This window comes from Pleurodeles waltl, chromosome 7 (genome assembly GCF_031143425.1).
Source record: "Pleurodeles waltl isolate 20211129_DDA chromosome 7, aPleWal1.hap1.20221129, whole genome shotgun sequence".
Lineage (NCBI taxonomy): Eukaryota > Metazoa > Chordata > Amphibia > Caudata > Salamandridae > Pleurodeles > Pleurodeles waltl.
Genome location: NC_090446.1, coordinates 1,239,035,137 through 1,239,049,268, shown reverse-complemented (window position 1 = coordinate 1,239,049,268; position 14,132 = coordinate 1,239,035,137). Strand labels below are relative to the sequence as shown.

General features: G+C 41.6%; 1 protein-coding gene across 1 annotated transcript in view; it reads left to right on the top strand.

Moving 5' to 3' along the window:
- DNAH9 (dynein axonemal heavy chain 9) overlaps positions 1-14,132 on the top strand; it is a 975,671-nt gene that overhangs the window by 676,299 nt on the left and 285,240 nt on the right. Inside the window, exon 60 of the mRNA XM_069200368.1 lies at positions 9,671-9,864. Coding sequence (XP_069056469.1) covers positions 9,671-9,864 — 194 coding nt within the window. The remainder of the gene's footprint in view (positions 1-9,670; positions 9,865-14,132) is intronic.

Here is a 14,132-nt window from a genome sequence, read left to right as displayed (position 1 = left end):
TCGTTGTTTTTGTTGTGTTTGGCAGTTAGCAGAGACTTTATCCAAGGTTTAGATTTCAGTCTTCACTTATTAAATTACTGTAGGCATAGCAGATACGTCAACAGTCACAGCACATCGTTATACTCTCAGCGGCTGTACTAGTAAATACCACTTATAGAACGATTCACCTTCCCAAAATATAGTTGGGTAATATTCAACCTGCCCTAAAAACAAAAGGCAGAACTCTACTGGCATAGGTAGATCTTAGGGGGCAGGAGGCAGAGTAGGAAATAAACACTGAGCATGAATTGCTCCATTCGTGTAATAGAATACCTCACCACATCACTTTCCTCCCAGGGAACATTTCCCAGACCTCAAAGCAGTGCCCCACCTAAATGGTAGCAGTGCCAACACACTATTCACTCCACTCACTAGCACCTTCGCCCAGCTCCACCTGCCTGTAGTTTAAGAAGTCCCTCCCTGAGCCAACCTGAGTAATCCCATAGCTCCCCGCCCAATTTACACTGACAGATAAATCGGGTACCCAACTGATGCCACAATGTTCTTTGCCACTAAGTCTATCATCATCTCCAGGAGGGCTCTCTTCGAAGACAATGTTTTAGAGCTGATGTCAATAGTGAAAAGAAGCTTGTCTAAACCCAGCGTCACCTTCCTTTTCTCTTGTAGCTCGCAGTACTTCCTCTCTGCTCAGCATCAATGTGCCTCCTATATTCCCCTTATTTCCCCAACGTTTCTGAAGCATCCTGAAAGTACCTTTCACAGACTTTTCGATGTCAAGCAGCTCACCCAGTTCCTTGCATATGTCCTCCATCAGAGTTTCATTTTGGATCGACATAGGGACCCTCCACACTCGCAATTTGGGCCTCATCTGGAGGTTATGCAGGAGTTCTCTGATTGCCTCTTCTAATGTAAAACCCTCTATCACATTTACGAGGCAATAGAAGACACACGGAAGCATGCACAAAAAACAGCATAGTGGGAGCAGATTTTAAAGGCGGTGCTACTGAAGATTGTACTGTAGATAGTAGTCTAACACGAGATTATAAATGGACTGCATGCCATGTAAGTGCGCATGCGCCATCTCTCATATACAGTAGGTTTGTTTCTTTTCTCTTGTCGTTTGGCAAACCCCATTCACAAGAAATCTCGCTGTAGTGCAAATATGCTATTTGGGTACTGATATAACAAGAATAGTCACTCCATGAGCTCTGTTCTAAGGTTGTCCTGCCCTTCTCTTTATAAACTAAAGCTGTAATGAGCAGTTCTTTGAGATAATCTTCCCTTATTACACTTTCCTTTGTCACATTTTTATAGCATATATTAGTGATTATGGAAATATTGAATTGAATGGCTAAGATTGCTCTGCATATTCTCAAGTCTGAAATTACTGAGTCACAGGCTAGGGCACCAAAATTGAGTCAATATTGGCACCAGGGGCAGCACCTATGTCCCACGGCGCTACACTAGCATCATGTGATGCCAACTAGTCACTTCAATCATCTGATTCAGAAGTGGTACTTCCTTGCCTACCCATTTAGTTCCCTTTTTTGGGATTCCAGATTTCTCTTGGAGATGTGTCTAATGGTCACCCAAGTTCAAATTCTATTCAACATTTTTCTTTCTATTTTTCTGTTTTATTTCTTATCTTGACACATCGAGTTTTCACGATTTCCTGCAAATTTAAGAATGTGATGTCTCAGGCTTACACCCGTGAATGCAGTACATGGTGACTGGGTTTTCCTCGTGGCAACAGCAAATGTAATTCCTGCTTAGAATGGCTTCGAAGGCCCGACACTCGGCAGAAAGGAAATTAATGACTCATGAAGGTTTGATGTTATATAGCTAAGGAGATCCCAGTATTGTGGAAAACCCTTGTTTTTGCCACTGGCAGAGATGGGCCTTCCATCAGAGTTCTCAGTTGGACTGGGTGAGGTCTCAGATCGTCCCCAAGCTTCCGGAGGCAGATGTTCTTCAGAGAAAAAAATAGAAAACAGCCTCCTTCTAGTTAGCTGCTTTGGGGGAGAGATCATTTGTTCTGGTGCCAGAGACTTCATTTATGGTACAGACAGAATCTTTTTAGGGTAAGATTTTCTCAGCTGTGACCCAAGGGACACACTCGGCTACTTCAGCCCCCCTCCTTGCACTCCCCCAAGTAGCTATTTCTATCAGAAGTGCACAACTGTAGACATCGGAGAGTTCAGGAGAATTGTATGGGTCTTAATATAAATGAGCACATAGAAATGTTGCCAAAGGTACTCACTCAGTGCAGAAGGCAACTGGAAACCTAGGTTGTGGAACATGGAAGACAACCTAGAATACTGTGCATAACTGAATGAGAGAAATATATTTATATAGTGCTCCAGTTACCACTAAGCATGTCCTGAGGCTCAGGATGCTTGATGTCGAATCTGTTCGGGGTCTTAGGTAGAGGTCAGGGTATTCTAGATTGAGTTAGAAATAATACAAGTTTAAGATACTCAGCAAATATTAAAGGGTTTTCAAAGACTCTCAGGTCAAGGAGCGTGTTTTAACTCTTATGAATTTTAATGTAAACAGTCTGCCTCCACAGTGAATTCACATTATTAAATCTGATCTAAAAACAGCTTTAGCTGTCTTGCCCAACTCATGTTTTCCACATGAAGACATCAAGCAGTTGGATCTGACTCAAGAAGGATGTCTAGTAACCACTTGTGGTACTTGATCTTATTGATAGACTTGTTAAGCAGATGCTTTTCACTAATGAGCGACCTCTAGTAATGACTTGAGGTACTACAGTTATTGGAAAGGACAGATTTGTTGTCTTTGCCAGTGGATGTTTTAGTGTGTTTCATTATGTTTGCCATTGGTTGTTTTAGAAAACTATAGCAGACGTGGAGAGCTTACTTATTCTACTTATGCTGTTGTGACATCCATGGTGTTGTCTTTGGTGCTCAGGTTGAAGTCATGGCCATAAAATATTGTATCTGCTCATAAAACTACTGGTGTTTATATTTCGGTAGAATAGTCTGAGATAGGTAATTCAAGTGTGTGTAGAGTAGCTATTTCCTGAAGTTTAGTAATGTGGTAGGCGGGACTTTATCAAGAGGTCATTCTATATCATGATAGCAGTGGAGATTTTTGAGTTTTTGAAGTATAGAAGTAATCTTTTTGTCATCCACACTCAGGACATTTTTCAATGTATTCTTAAAGTATGTGGAGTGCCGTTGTTTAGACCATTGCTGCAATTCAGTAGAGAAGAGGGCCAGTGCTTGATTGGAAGTTCTGATGTCAGTTACAGGAGATATACCTTGATTGTGCACCAAAGTGAGAGCTACCGCCAGGCTGCCCAGTGCTCCTTGGGGCATAGGTCTTGAACTAAATTGATGTCAATGTAGAAAACAATGATTTGAAACTTTTCCCAAGCTGTGGCATAAATCAAACCAAGTTCTACTAATATATTGTGCTCCATTTCTCTCTTCTTATCCTGCAGCATGCACAATTCCTTGCAACAAAGTGCAGATGTGTGCATGATGTGTAGCATAGGTTTTGTACTGTCAGGGTATCCTTCCAGTACAAAACGCTCAGCTTAGACATAGTACATTTTATAAAACCGTTCCAAGATTGTACTGTGAAGTTTGCTATACAGTAAAGCACTTATACAAAGTTGGAAACCTTTTGAGAAAATAAACCTTTTCTTAAATGTTTCTCCTGGCTCAAGGAAGTGCAACTTTTTAGTGCAAAGCCCTGTCTTCCTTTTTTAGTAGTTAGGGATTTGCATCAAGCACCATCCCCCTTGCCTTCAAATAGAGCATAGTGCACATTGTTTTACTTTACAGCTACTTTCCATTGTAAAATGTTTTGCTTTCAACAGTAAATCCCAGTTCAACACTTTGCTCCTGTTTGTGTTAGTTTTGTGATGCAAATAGGTGCAAAGTTTTGAAAAATCTGGACCTCAGTACTCTGTTGACATCATCTATTTGTTGTCCGCATTCCTCAACACCTTTTGGTCCAGTGCTGGAAACAGGGTCAGGCAATAAGCAATTATTACAAGCTGTGTGTCTGTCCTTGTAGCACCATACTCCTCGCCAATTGAAAAGAAGTCTGAGGGACCGCAGGATTGCAGAGGAAAGGTGGACAATACTTTCCAGGGTGGCTGCTGATGCAGGCACACACATGGGCGACCATCTTGAATGGTTTTTGTCATGAAGTATAACACACTTCTAAGATGGCTGCCCCTAAGTCCTCATGCATCCACCAACACCTATTTTAGAAGGATTTGTTTACACCTTGACAAAAACATTTCAATTCCCAGATGGCCCCACACATGTGCTAGTGACTATTTTGGAACAATTGTTGTTATATTTTGAAAAAAAATCAAGATGGCTTCTTTTGCAACCACACACATGTGAATTAATGGTTGGCAATCTTTAATTGATTTCTGGTATACTTTATTTTATTAATTTAACATTCCAAGGTAGCTGGAAGCAGTCTCCAAGCCTATTGCATGCATAATGTATGTAGTAATTCTAAATCTGACTCTAAGTAAGACATACAAGTGGATTTATGAATGGTTAACATAGCTTCCAAACTACAACATTCACTAGATGTGCTGGATTTGTAAAATGGGTGAGGGAATTCTACCCAGCTCCTGACAATAAAATGATTTTAAATGTGTATTAGGAAGGTGACAAAAATAACAATCAATGGCAAAGCCAATAGGTCGCAGCTTTTAAATTCGGAGTTAATTGCTCTGGCAGTGTTTGTTGGAAGTGACATACGAGCGCATGTGTCAAGATGTATGTATATACATGGCTGTCAATCTGGGATTTTTTTTAATTGAGAAAATCAGTTCCAAGATACTTACCAAGGGGCACAAATGTATGTTGACACATGCATATGTTTGTGTTGTGGCACATGTATATGCATGTGATATGACACATGGTGGAAATTTTTAATATACCATTCAAACATGGTGGACAGCCTTGTTAGAATTGTACATTAAAAAGAAAAAAAAAAGACAAACGTGTGAGGTGCAATAAAACAAAGCGAGTGGCTCTGCAACATTTTTAAACTGCGGGATCCTCAAAAACAAAACACTTACAATTAAACATGGCTAGCATGGTGGCTTTGGCACAGATTTCACTAATAATGTGTAATTCAGGGAAGCACACAGACTTTCCAGTAATCACTACAGATGTGCACTATAAATGCCTATTCACAATGTAAGACCTAGACTAGGTCAGCACTAATCCCAGTAGGGTCCGTTTTGTGAGAGGGACGCTAAGGGGAGATTCCCGGCAATGATATCACATGCTCAGCCCTCACACCCACATGTTCATGTGTAAGCAGTCCAGAGCCTCTTACCCTAGCTGCACAGCAGCAGACACTGATAGTTAGCACTCTAAATCTATTTCAACCAAATTTACTTTGTGTGAGACCCAGTTAGTGAGGCCCACTCATTGCAAAAGTAAAAAAGTAGGTAGTCAAAAAGTGTACAATCCAGGTGAAGTAAATGGATGAAACACACTTACTACATTGACTTTTATTTTTCCTGAGATTGGACAATTGAATGTCTTTGAGTAGCATGATGGTATAGAGCAAACATTGGAAAAAGCTCTCTGTCTTCAATGCTTGTTGTTAATTACATTAAGGTGAAAAAAGTGATGCAAGTGAGAGAGAGAGAGGGAGATCAAGGGTAGGTGAGAGTCCAGAACAGAGAGAGGGAAAGATAGAGAAGAGAGAAACGGAGTGAAAGAGCAGTATGGGAAGGAATCAAAATGAGGGAAGAGAGAAAGACTGAGAAGAGAGAGTGTGAAGAGTTAAAGCAAGACAGGGATGGAAGCTGGGTGAGTGCTAAGAAGAGATAAAGAGAGGCTGAGTGAGAGGCAGGGTACAGAGATAAAATGGAGCAAAGCTAGAAAGAGGAAAACAATGACGGGGGAGACTTGAGAAGTAGTAAGAAGCGGGAGCAAGGCCGACTATGAAGAGGGAAAGGAAAGTTGACACACAGGGGAAAGAGGGACGGGTGCTAGGGAGCAGCAAGATGCAGTGGCACGAAGGGAAGAGAGCCATGGGCCTCTGTTGAGAGATATCACTGAAGTGCTATTGAGTGATAATTGTCAAACGGTGGAGAAAAATGCAAAAGGAAAAATAGCTCTGGAGAGATGCAACTGATCCAGTTAAAAGATGGCAAAAGCAAAATTCTCCAGAGGCGGGACAAAGTAAAAAACGGGGAGGAGGCCATCAAATGAGTGGTATGGACGTGAAATAGAAACAAAGCCATGGAATTTTGAGCAAGTGGCAGACATAAAGCTCATTTTTTCAACAACTATTAAGTATTGGTAACAATGCTTCTGACCCAGGCAGCTAAAGCTGCCTGCAGCAAGACTGCAAGAAAGAATTGTTAACGTTATTAGAATAGAGTGATATCATCATTGGTCTAATTCACTAGCGTGCCCAGTAATTAAGGTGACCACCTCACTCGTGTCATTAGACATATAGGCCCTCATTCTGACCTTGGCGGGCGGCGGAGGCCGCCCGCCAAAGTCCCGCCGTCAGGTTACCGTTCCGCGGTCGAAAGACCGCGGCGGTAATTCTGACTTTCCCGCTGGGCTGGCGGGCGGTCGCCTTCAGACCGCCCGCCAGCCCAGCGGGAAAGAGGCTTCCACGATGAAGCCGGCTCGGAATCGAGCCGGCGGAGTGGAAGCTGTGCGACGGGTGCAGTTGCACCCGTCGCGTATTTCACTGTCTGCGCAGCAGACAGTGAAATACATGTAGGGGCCCTCTTACGGGGGCCCCTGCAATGCCCATGCCAGTGGCATGGGCACTGCAGGGGCCCCCAGGGGCCCCGCGACCCCCCCTACCGCCATCCGGATCCCGGCGGTCGGACCGCCGGGATCTGGGTGGCGGTAGGGGGGGTCGGAATCCCCGCGGCGGTGCAGCAAGCTGCGCCGCCGTGGAGGATTCAATGGGGCGGCGGTACACTGGCGGGAGCCCGCCAGTGGTGCCGGTCCGACCGCGGCTTTACCGCCGCGGTCGGAATCCCCATTGGAGCACCGCCGGCCTGTCGGCGGTGCTCCCGCGGTCCTCCGCCCTGGCGGTCTTTGACCGCCAGGGTCAGAATGAGGGCCATAGTCACCGGTCCTGAACTTTTTTACCTGCGAATCATTCATTTAACTTGTGTTAGTCTAATCAGTTCAATAGACGGAAAACAAGAGCAGACCTTAAATACATTAGTCCAAAACACAAAAGCCCTGGACTGGAAACAGTATCCATAATGGCCTGTAGAGTGGTGGTCACCCTACTAGTAATAATTGTGTCTGACTGTGACATGCTATATTTTGTTATGAATAACAGCAAACATACATTTAAAAAAATGCAAGAAGCTAAAATTCAAATTATGGTTACAGTCCCTTTCTTGGTAAAACATGCACAGCATCCGCAAGAGGGAGAGCTGCTTTGAGCCACCATGAGTGGACAGTAGCTTTCTGGGAAGATCTCATTATCTGTGGATATAAAGTAAAGCTACACTCTTCTCCAGTCGATTGAGGTGCGAAAAATAATTCCTCTTGGGTAAATGTAGTTCCTGTAGCAATTGTTGTCTGAATAATGTGAGGCTCGAGGTTGTTTTCTAGATGCGATTCAATCACACAGTCCGCAGGCAGATTGCTGCGTCCTATGTATTCTGATCATGTCCTCACACAATATGTATCTGACAGATGAATACAGAAGTGCAGACCGTCTGAATCGAATGCAAAATCAATTTTTCTGTTTTTCTGTGAACGCAAAACAGTTGAATCTGTACATAAATTATATTTTATTAAACTTGACCTGCATGCTGCTTGCATTCGGACCGAAGTTGATCTACAACTTTATCTAGACTTTCTGATTAGAAACTGGTGTTAAAATCCCATACTCAGTGTGGGTCCCGAACCATCAAGGAGGCAGTGTATTGTCCTGCAACATTTATATAGTGCTTACTAACCTTATGTGGACACTGAAGCGCTTGCCTGCTTGGGCAGAATGCTACGCAGGATCCACCACAATGACCTGCTGGTTAATCAATAAGGCACAATCCTTTGTGTAAAGATGTTACACAGCACCAATAAGCCCTTACAAAAGTTTGTCAAATATGAAGCATATCAACTTATGAAATAAAAAATATTCTTTTGTAAATGGTACTACCATGCAGGAGTGGTGGATGCTGGGACCATGCGTGGCTGTCACATTTTGTGACATTGCAGGCTGAGTGTTGCGTGGTAAGTTATGCTTCCCGCCTATGCTAATATTCCTGTATTGGTAGCAAGTGATGCACAGCCCCATCCCCATATTCAGTTCTTTGATCAACTAGATCCAGTTGTGTGCACTCCACTTAAATCACATCCTATCTAGGTTACCACTAACATGGACTTCACAAAGGGGCCCTGTTAAAATGCCAACATGCTGTGTTTTGACCTAAAAATCTTCAAAGTTCACTGCGTTTGAGCACCACAGAAGGGTGCACACCAGAGACATATCATAGTTGATAAGCTCTTTGTGGAGCTCCCTAGAGTTTGAATATTCATGGAGAAGATGGTGCAACTACACAAAGAAGTGACACTGTGTGCAAGTGGGTGTTATTCATGTCTCGCTATCCAATCCAATCCAACCTACTATTACTGTAATACATGGAATGGACGATGTTAACCTCACAGGATTGATCAATGCAGAAAATGTATGCACAAGAATATGTTGAGTCACACGTGGTATAGTTTTTGTTTGCAGGAAGCATACTTTACTGAATTAACACTTGTATACCTGGCACTCATATTTTTTTTATCTCATTACCCTCTTTTTATTACCCTTTCTTTGATTTTTTTTTGTTTTTAGCTGGGCTAACTAGGAGATACTCACAAAAATGCGGTTAGCTAGGGAACCCTCGCTGACAGGTGGCTGTACCACTCAGATCAAATGAGCTTCAAAACAAAAAGTGGTATATAGTAGAGCTTTTTTTAAATAAGTGTGGAAAAAGATGAGCATTCATTGGCATATGCATTGAATAAACACATTCTTAGAGATTGCTCCCTAAATTTCCAAGCGTGACCAGTGTGGAGTGTATCATTTTTACCAATGTACAGTGCCGAAAAGAAACTGTAGATCTTGTCACTGCACTTGACCTCCTTTTCTACTTAATAAATATTCTGTATAACATCATCTGGTGTAATTGCTATATCACCACCACTTAATGGAAAAAGCGGTTAACACGTTGTATTTTAAGTCATTTTGGCCTTTTTTATGATATGGCCATTGAGTCAGGAATTGTCCAGAATTGGTTGCATTGAAATAATAATTTTCTCTTGTTAAAAAAGGAGAATGTGCAATTGACATTAGGTAACAGTATTTGCAACTCTTGCCATTGGAGAAGGAGATGAAGATGAAGGTGACTAGGGACTGGCAACTGCCAATTAAATATTGAATGTCCGGTAAAATGGAACAATTGATCCTATAATTCTATGTCTGATGCTATATTTTGGACTTAGCATAATCCCTTTTCCCCTTTTACTTGTTGTACCAAGAAGTAACCAGAACCTAATACTAGGCTCAAAGTGTTAACATGCTTCAATAATCACCGCCATGATATGCCATTTTACAATTATGCAAAAAAGTCTGCATGCTATTTTAGTCTAAACTATAAATGTCTGCATATCTCCAGGCTTTGTCCTCTATGGATGAATTCAGAAACCTTGATCGTGATATTGAAGGTTCAGCAAAACGTTGGAAAAAGTTTGTAGAATCAGAATGCCCTGAAAAGGAGAAGTTTCCTCAAGAATGGAAAAATAAGACCGCTCTTCAGAGGCTGTGCATGATGAGAGCCATTCGGCCAGATCGTATGACATATGCCGTGCGGTGAGTACTAACTCTATGGAAATCTCCATATTTGAAACAATCATTAGAAACGCCAACACGTCTGCTTTGTAACTAAAGTCTCTTCAGACAGTGATGAGATTAGGCTCTCATACATTCATCCACCCACTGATTTATTCTTGCATTCATCCTCTTACCCGTCTACAATAAAACAGACTCAAAAATGCAACAAACATATATAAGATAAATTATAAGAATCAAATTAAACAGGCGTGGATGGTCGTCTTGCGGTGGTATTGTACACACATTGTCATTGTTTACAAGTTCCAATACAGCTGTCACATTTACAAGTAAAGTGTTGGCCATCTTAGAGCAAAAAAACATTCCAAGATGGCCAGTCAATAAACTTCGCCCTGGGCAGCCAACTTCGATTGCAAAATTGTATAGTGCATTACTGTTGGTATGATCAAGATGTTAGTTCAACAAATAGCGTACATATTTTACTATTATTTTTATAAGCGTGTTATTTTCCATTAATCGTCACATCTCTAGTGGTATATCATCTCTTAATCACTAACTTACTATTTATTTTTTAAGAGGAAATATAATATTTTTGTTCAAATAACAGAATGCTTTAGGCAATCAGTGCTCAAAATTCGTAGACCGTAATTAATACTTATGCTAATGAATGGAAAATGAAATATATTTTACATTTTGCACACGGTAAAGAATAAATAAGGGGATATATGGGTTGGAAGACTGGTACACACAAGTTCAGAATCAGTTTTATACAAATTATTTAAAAAACACCTTAACCAATCAGTTATAAATGTTTGGGGGCCTTATAAATTGTGGGTGTTGCACAACTTCTGAATCTGCCAAAATTACTGCAATTTTTGAGTTTCCTCATTTTAGGAGGCTTAAAGCTGACTCATATTGTTGTACGTAAAAAAGTCTCTACCAAAAACACACATGTGGTGCCTATGTATTACAGCATATTTTTTTTAATTTTATGTGGTCTACTGACTGCACCTTTGTTTGAACTATATAAAAAGAAAGCACCTGAAAACGGGGTCACTGGGTTGTTCTTAAAGACTCCAAAAGTAAATTGAAAATACTTTCTATCATAGAAATATGCTCGAAAAGGCTGTAGATTGAAAAAATGGCTTTTGAATTTAATATTTTTTTCAGGATGAGCCAGAGAAGAGTATAGAGAAAATTGACATTACACACCCTTAAACGACAATAACATCTCTTAGCCTTTCATGGCAAATTATATCAGGGAAGTGGATGTATAAATGCATATAAGAAGAGTGTAAGGGAATGGAATATGTGAAGTGAAAAATCTCATTAGCGTAATATGCTGTGACAGACAGCCACTAGATGTGTCAAATGCTGAAGTCACGCTATCATGTTAAATATCAGTAATTAGATTCAAGCCACAAGATGTTTCAAGCAGCATTAAAGAGGTAGCAATTGCAAGTCCCAGATACCCAAATAACTCCCTTATTCTCTACTGTTCTTTTGCATTCGGAATTCTGAAGACCTCATTTATCTTCTATGCATTTAAGCACTACATGCTCAATAAATGCTGACACCATTTTCACAACTCAGGACCAATAACAAACAAGTATTTGCAATGCAACCAGTCTCACGTTTGCTCGAGTTAGAACTATTAGCGTTGTAAATTCCTAACTGGACTTTTCTAGCCACATAAATTGAAAATGAAAAGTAAAACAGTTGATAGATGCAAGCCGATTCAAAGCGCCACCGCCGCCATGCGCATGAGCACGAGAATCATTGGCTCCCTGCATGAATGTCTAGAAAGGGTCGCAGCTGGGATGAAACGCAAACGAAAACCAGAGGAGGGGCCATCAAACGCTGTAACAGGAGGAAGAGTGATGTAGTGTGATGGCCAATAGAAATGTTTACTTAGTTAAATCGCCTGGGGAGGGAACTCAGAACACTAAGGAGGGACAATTCACAAAATGCACTGATAAAAAAGAAACGAAGCATTTAAGACAAGCACAACAAAGTATGAATAGCCAGAGATTACAACAGGCCAGAGTGCTTGCGAGCTCAAGTCTAAAAAGTAGTGACAAAACAGATAAGTCTCTGCTTTCAAATGCTGAGCTGTTAGCTTTGGCAGTGCTTTTTTTAATTACATGTATAGACATGCATCAACACACATCTTGGAATGGGGGGTTTATTTAAAAAAAAAAAACACACATTCACTAATGGCCACATATACACTTACATCATGACAAATATGTGCAACACGGCGGATGCCTGTACATGCATTGTAACATGGAAGCCCTGCTAATTTACCAATCTTTCATAATGGACAGTAATGTTGGAGTAGTTAGTTCCAACTAAAAAAATAATATAAAACAAGTGATGCAAAACGCGAACATTGAGCTACCTGCATGGCAGCACTTTAGAGCTACTGAGTGATAGTAAAAACAAATCAACAGGTAATGTGAGCATAGGGAAATAGCAGAGGGAAAGATGAAAAACTGATATAAACCAGTTAATGAACACACAGGGAGGTAACCGAGCAGGGGAATGAAGAGTAGAGGAGAGAAAAAGGAGGAGAAAGCAGGAAAATAGATGCATTTGCGTTCAACTGTTTAAAAGTAAAATAAAAAGGTCCCCTTAAGCATACAGTGGAAAGATTAAACTCATTCAGTGAGAACACTGTGAGACTTCAGTGTTCTCAGGTGGGACAAACACAACCAGACCAAGGAACAACATTGCATCAAGAGCAAGTGGAAAAGTGGGATAGACGAAATAGCCGTTCAGTCATGACTGTGACTGAGGGGATGGTCCAAAGCTCATACTAAGTGTATGTATAATGTTTTTGGTAGAAATGGGGTCTTTGGTTGGCAGTCAGGTTACCCCCAGTCCCAGCAAGAACCCTCACTCTAGTCAGGGTAAAGGAGAACCACACTCAGTTATCCCCAGCTCATCCCCTTCGTAGCTTGGCACGAGCAGGTAGGATTAACTTCAGAGAAGGTGTAAAGTATTTGTACCAACACACACAGTAACACACACAGTTGGAGACTGCATTGTGTGAGGGCAAGCACAGCCCTTTCAGGTGTGAGTGACCACTCCTCCCCTCCCTTCCAGCATAAATGGCTCATCAGGATATGCAGGCTATGCCCCAGCTCCCTTTGTGTCACTGTCTGGAGAGAGGTGCAAACAGCCCAACTGTCAAACTGACCCAGACAGAGAATCCACAACCAGGCAGAGTCACAGAATATTTTAAGCAAGAAAATGCCTACTTTCCAAAGGGAATCTGTGCTTTAATAACATTAAAAGGCAGCCCCGTGTTAACCTATGGGAGAGATAGGCATTGCAACAGTGAAAACCGAATTTGGCAGTATTTCACTGTCAGGACATATAAAACACATAATTACATGTCCCACCTTTAACATACACTGCACCCTGCCCATGAGGGGTGCCTTAGGGGTGCCTTACATGTAAGAAATGGAAAGGTTTAGGCCTGCCAAGGCCTACACATGGCAAGTCGAATTGGCAGTTTAAATCTGCATACACAGACACTACAGTGGCAAGTCTGAGCCATGTTTATAGGGCTACTAATGTGGGTGGCACAACCAGTGCTGCAGGCTTACTATTAGCATTTGACTTACAGGCCCTGGGCACCTCTAGTGCATTGTACTAGGGACTTACTAGTAAATCAAATATGCCAATCATGGAAAGTCAATTACACATACATTTTACATAGGAGCACTTGCACTTTAGCACTGGATAGCAGTGGTAAAGTGCCGAGAGTATCAAAACAGCAAAAACAGAGTCCAGCACACATCAACAACTTAGAAAACAGAGGCAAAAGGTTAGGGGAGACCACGCCAAGTCTAACAGTTGTGGAAACAAAAGATCTTGCCAACAGACATATAAAGCTGTTCATATCCGAGGCCTAAAAAGACTATGCATAAATATAGCTCTTTCTGATGGGTACTTCTACTTGAAGATTCCTCCTCTCTTGAATCATCCTCCGGGAGCCAGACTGACCTGGAAATCTTTCTGCATAGCTCTCCCCCTGTCATAGGGGACACTGACTCTCTGAGATGCCAGTAGTTATGTCGTTGTGGCAAATCTATATAGTGCTCTGCTGATGGCAGTTTTTGGTTCCCTTTTTTTCCCCAACTTTCAATTCCAGGGCTCGATTCTCCACATAAAGAATTTATCAATAACTACTGTAGCACAACTGTATTTAAGCACTCAGGGTTTAAACCCTCTGAGAATTGTGCAGGGGCAAATGTCAAGTTACTACCTGTAGGAAAGTG